Source organism: Sciurus vulgaris (assembly GCF_902686455.1).
Source record: "Sciurus vulgaris genome assembly, chromosome: 7".
Taxonomy (NCBI): domain Eukaryota; kingdom Metazoa; phylum Chordata; class Mammalia; order Rodentia; family Sciuridae; genus Sciurus; species Sciurus vulgaris.
The window spans coordinates 128,510,934-128,514,782 of NC_136467.1; the positions used below are offsets into that span (position 1 = coordinate 128,510,934).

At 35.2% G+C, this 3,849-nt stretch overlaps 1 protein-coding gene across 1 annotated transcript; it reads right to left on the reverse strand.

The window, feature by feature from the left end:
- Positions 1–2,050: 2,050 nt before the first annotated feature.
- Positions 2,051–2,980, reverse strand: LOC306666690 (olfactory receptor 2J3-like; the record flags this gene model as incomplete). The annotated part of the gene is made up of 1 exon (XM_079148912.1): positions 2,051–2,980. The coding sequence occupies one exon, from the start codon at positions 2,978–2,980 to the stop codon at positions 2,051–2,053; it is 930 nt and encodes a 309-aa protein (XP_079005038.1).
- Positions 2,981–3,849: the final 869 nt, after the last annotated feature.

Genomic DNA, 3,849 nt, shown 5'->3' on the forward strand with positions numbered 1-3,849 from the left:
ATGACAATCACCATTACCATCATAGCCTCAGAGTATATACTGTGTACTACATCACTAGGAATATCCAGAACACTTTGCCTAATTCACTCTTCAAAATGATCCCATGAGGCAAGCTCTATACCCTTTTAATACAAAGAAAGAGAAGTTCAGAAAGATTAATACGTAAAGCAATGTAGCGGGGATATCCTGATATTTGCATTGACAAGGCAAAACTGGAGCACATTACGCTGAGTGAAATAAACCATGTAGAAAATTACAAATATTTCATGTTCACACATATAGAAATCTAAAAAATTTGAACTCATAAAAACCTAGACAACTAGATTGCTGATTCTGAAGATTCCGAGGTAAATGAAAAATGGGCAGAGGTTGGACAAAAGTACCATTTCAGACTATTGAGCTCTATTATGTAATGTGACTATTATTCATGCTACTGTGTTGTATGCCAGAAAATGTCTAAAAGTGTAGATTTCAAATGTTCTCACCACGCAAAAATATGTAGGGTGATAGATATGTTAATGGATGGAAAATAATTTCATAATATCTGCATATATAAAAATATTACATTTTAACCATAAACACATGATTTTTCTCAATTAGGCTTTTAAAAACCTGAAAGAAAAAATTATGGTTATGGTAAAGGATAAAAATGTAGCACAAGTTATGCAAAACCACAAGCTTTCCACAGTGAAAGGTGGTTCAAAGTACTGAAGTACTTTTTTATGTTTTAGAAAGGTTTATATCTATGTATTATTTCACCATACATAGACCTTGCTATTACTAAAAGTTCTGTTATATACACACTTCTTGCTAAGAGTCACAGAGACAGAAAAAGTTCAAAGTGAGCATAGTCAGTATCATGGCAAGTCACACAGGAAATGAGGGAAAGAAGTTTCGGGTGTAGTTTTATTTTATAATGTAGGAAATAGCTAAGCCTTTATAAAGCCCTCAAAGACTACAGCTGACAATCAACTTACAGAAAAATTTACATAGTGCCAAATGTTACTTTATTTTATTTTCATTAGGTAATATGTCACTCCTATTGATATGCTGACAATGTAGAGGGTAAATCCATAGTTCTCAAATTTCATATAGAAGTGTTTAATAATTCTATAAACAACAAATCATTCTTTTCTAAAAGTATTTCTTAATTTGGAAAATATAACTTGATGTTCAAGATGAAATTATTAACCAAAAATATATTAGATCAAGCACAAAAGTAAACATCTCCACTTAACATCATTTATCACAATTTTTAATAGATTTTTAAGTAATTATTTTTGAAATACCATTGGCTTCTAAGACATTTCGAAACCCATATCTCGAACTACCTCAAATATTCTTTAAGGCTTTCTAGGCACCAGAGGTTGCTTCGAAAATATATTTCACCAAATTATATGCAACCTGTGATGACTAATACTTGGCAAGCTATTTATCAGAACTTTGAAGTTTTATACATTTTCTATCTAAAAGGAATGTAAGACAATTACTTGAGGTACATAATTCCCAGTTGGTTGTGCTACAATTAATAAACTTATTTTTCTTATACTAGACAACCACAATGTTTCACCAGTTCTGCTTCTTCTGTGCCTGCCTATTGTTCATTAACTTTTAACAATGGACTTTCTTGAGAGCTACACAAAGTTCCTAACATTGCATTTTGCAACTGTGGATTGCAACTGTAGAAAAGCTACATAGATATCCTTGTTTCTGTAACTTGTCTGAATACAAAGAATAATGGTTGCATAGTCTTTAACCTGATAATGAGACATATATAAATAAAGATAGCTAGCATAACTCTTTAGATCTTCATCTCCATCAGAGAGCAGAGTTCCATAGAATCCCAGCTTAATCTTCAAAATCTGTGTCTGTGAGTCTTTATTTTTCTAATCCCCTTTTGCCCCTCACTGGAATGTTGAGTTTGTGCTGGTTGAGGCACTCATAAGTCTGGTAGAGAGAGTGAATGTACAGTGGATGAATGAGTGGACCTATGAATCACTGGCGAAAAGTTGGATTCATCATTACACAAGTAATGTCACAAGTACACAGGTCATTCTCTCCCCATTAGTCTCCTAACTGCCCCTCTGACATCTTTGTTTCTGAGGGTATAGATGAGAGGGTTGAGACTTGGTGTGACAACAGTATAAAACAGGGCAATGAATTTGCCTTGCTCTTGAGAATTTTCTGTTGGTGGTTGGAGATAAATGCACAGAACTGGAATGAAAAAGAGGGAAACAACCATAAGATGGGCTCCACATGTCCCAAAGACTTTCTGAAGTCCGGTAGTTGACTGCATCCTCAATACAGCTCTACCAATGGCACCATAGGATGTCAGAATGAGGATGAGTGGTATGAGAACAAAAATGGAGCTTGTGACCATGAGGGTCAGCTCATTGACATGAGTATCAACACATGACAATTTGAGAAGTGCTGGAACTTCACAGAAAAAGTGATCAACTTGGTAATGTCCACACAGGGGTACCCAGAACATAAAGAGGGAATGGAGTGCTGAGTTTATAAAGCCACTTACCCAGGATGCCACAGCTAAGGACTGGCAGAGTCGAGGGTGCATGAGGACAGTGTAATGCAAAGGTTTACACACAGCTGCATAACGGTCATAAGACATCACCACCAGGAGGACACACTCTGTGGTTCCCAGCGCAAGGGCAAAGTAGAGTTGAATCATACAAGCGGCATATGAAATGGTCTTCTCTGGGTCCCAGAGGTTTACCAGCAATTGTGGGATAGAGCTGGTGGTGTAGCAGAGATCCAGAAAAGAGAGGTTTGAGAGGAAGAAGTACATGGGAGTGTGGAGATGGGAATCCAGGTATGACAGCATGATGATAAACAAATTACCTATCAGTGTCAACAAGTAGAATATAAAGATTACCACAAAGAGAGCTATTTCCAGGTGTGGCCAATGAGAAAAGCCCAGTAGAATGAAGTATCCTTGAGTAGTACCATTGATTTTTTCCATCATTGTTTTCTGTTAAATGGAGGAACAAAATCATAAAAACTCATAGGACATATGAAAATGATCCAAGAATCATAGGGACATGTGAAAAATAACAAAAAGCCAATTTTTAAAAGCCTACCACTGTGGAATTGATAAGTAGAGCATTAAGAGAAACTATCAGAGTAATTGATTGAACAATATATGAACCTTCAAATTCTTATCGGATGTGAAAGTAAGAGTAAAATATACTTGTGGTGAGAACTAAGCTATTCTATATGCTAGAATAGTATATAATAAATGTAAAAGTCATCATGCCTTCAGGAAGACATAAATAGATAAAAGCTGGTAGATAATAATTTAATGAGAAGCAGGTTATCTACATAGTCTATAATATATCTCTACCATTTGCTTGGAATCACAAGTAATTTTGTATTTGCAGAAACTGGTGGACACCCCTATAACCAGTGGTGAACGTGATCATCAACAATATTGGGACAAAGTATTATGTGACTGCTGATGTGTTGCTCTCAATAGGACACAATATCTCGTTGGTCCTATTCCTACCAAGAATGAATAGCCTACTTCTAGTAATAAAGAAAAGTGACACAACTCAAAAGAAACAATATGCTTTACCTGTACTGCTCAAAAGTATCAGTCAATAAAATGAGTGACAGTTGAGGAACTGGTTTATGTCAAAGGAGACCAATGAGGCACAATGGTTAAAATTGTGATCCTATGAAAAGATCAATTAAAAATTATTGAGACCATTGGAGAAATATGAATATAGACTATTGACTAGATAATATTTTCTCCACATTAATTTTGCCGATTTTGGTTACTGTACAGATTTTATGTAAAGTAATGTTGTTTTTTTCTTTGCAAATGAACACAAA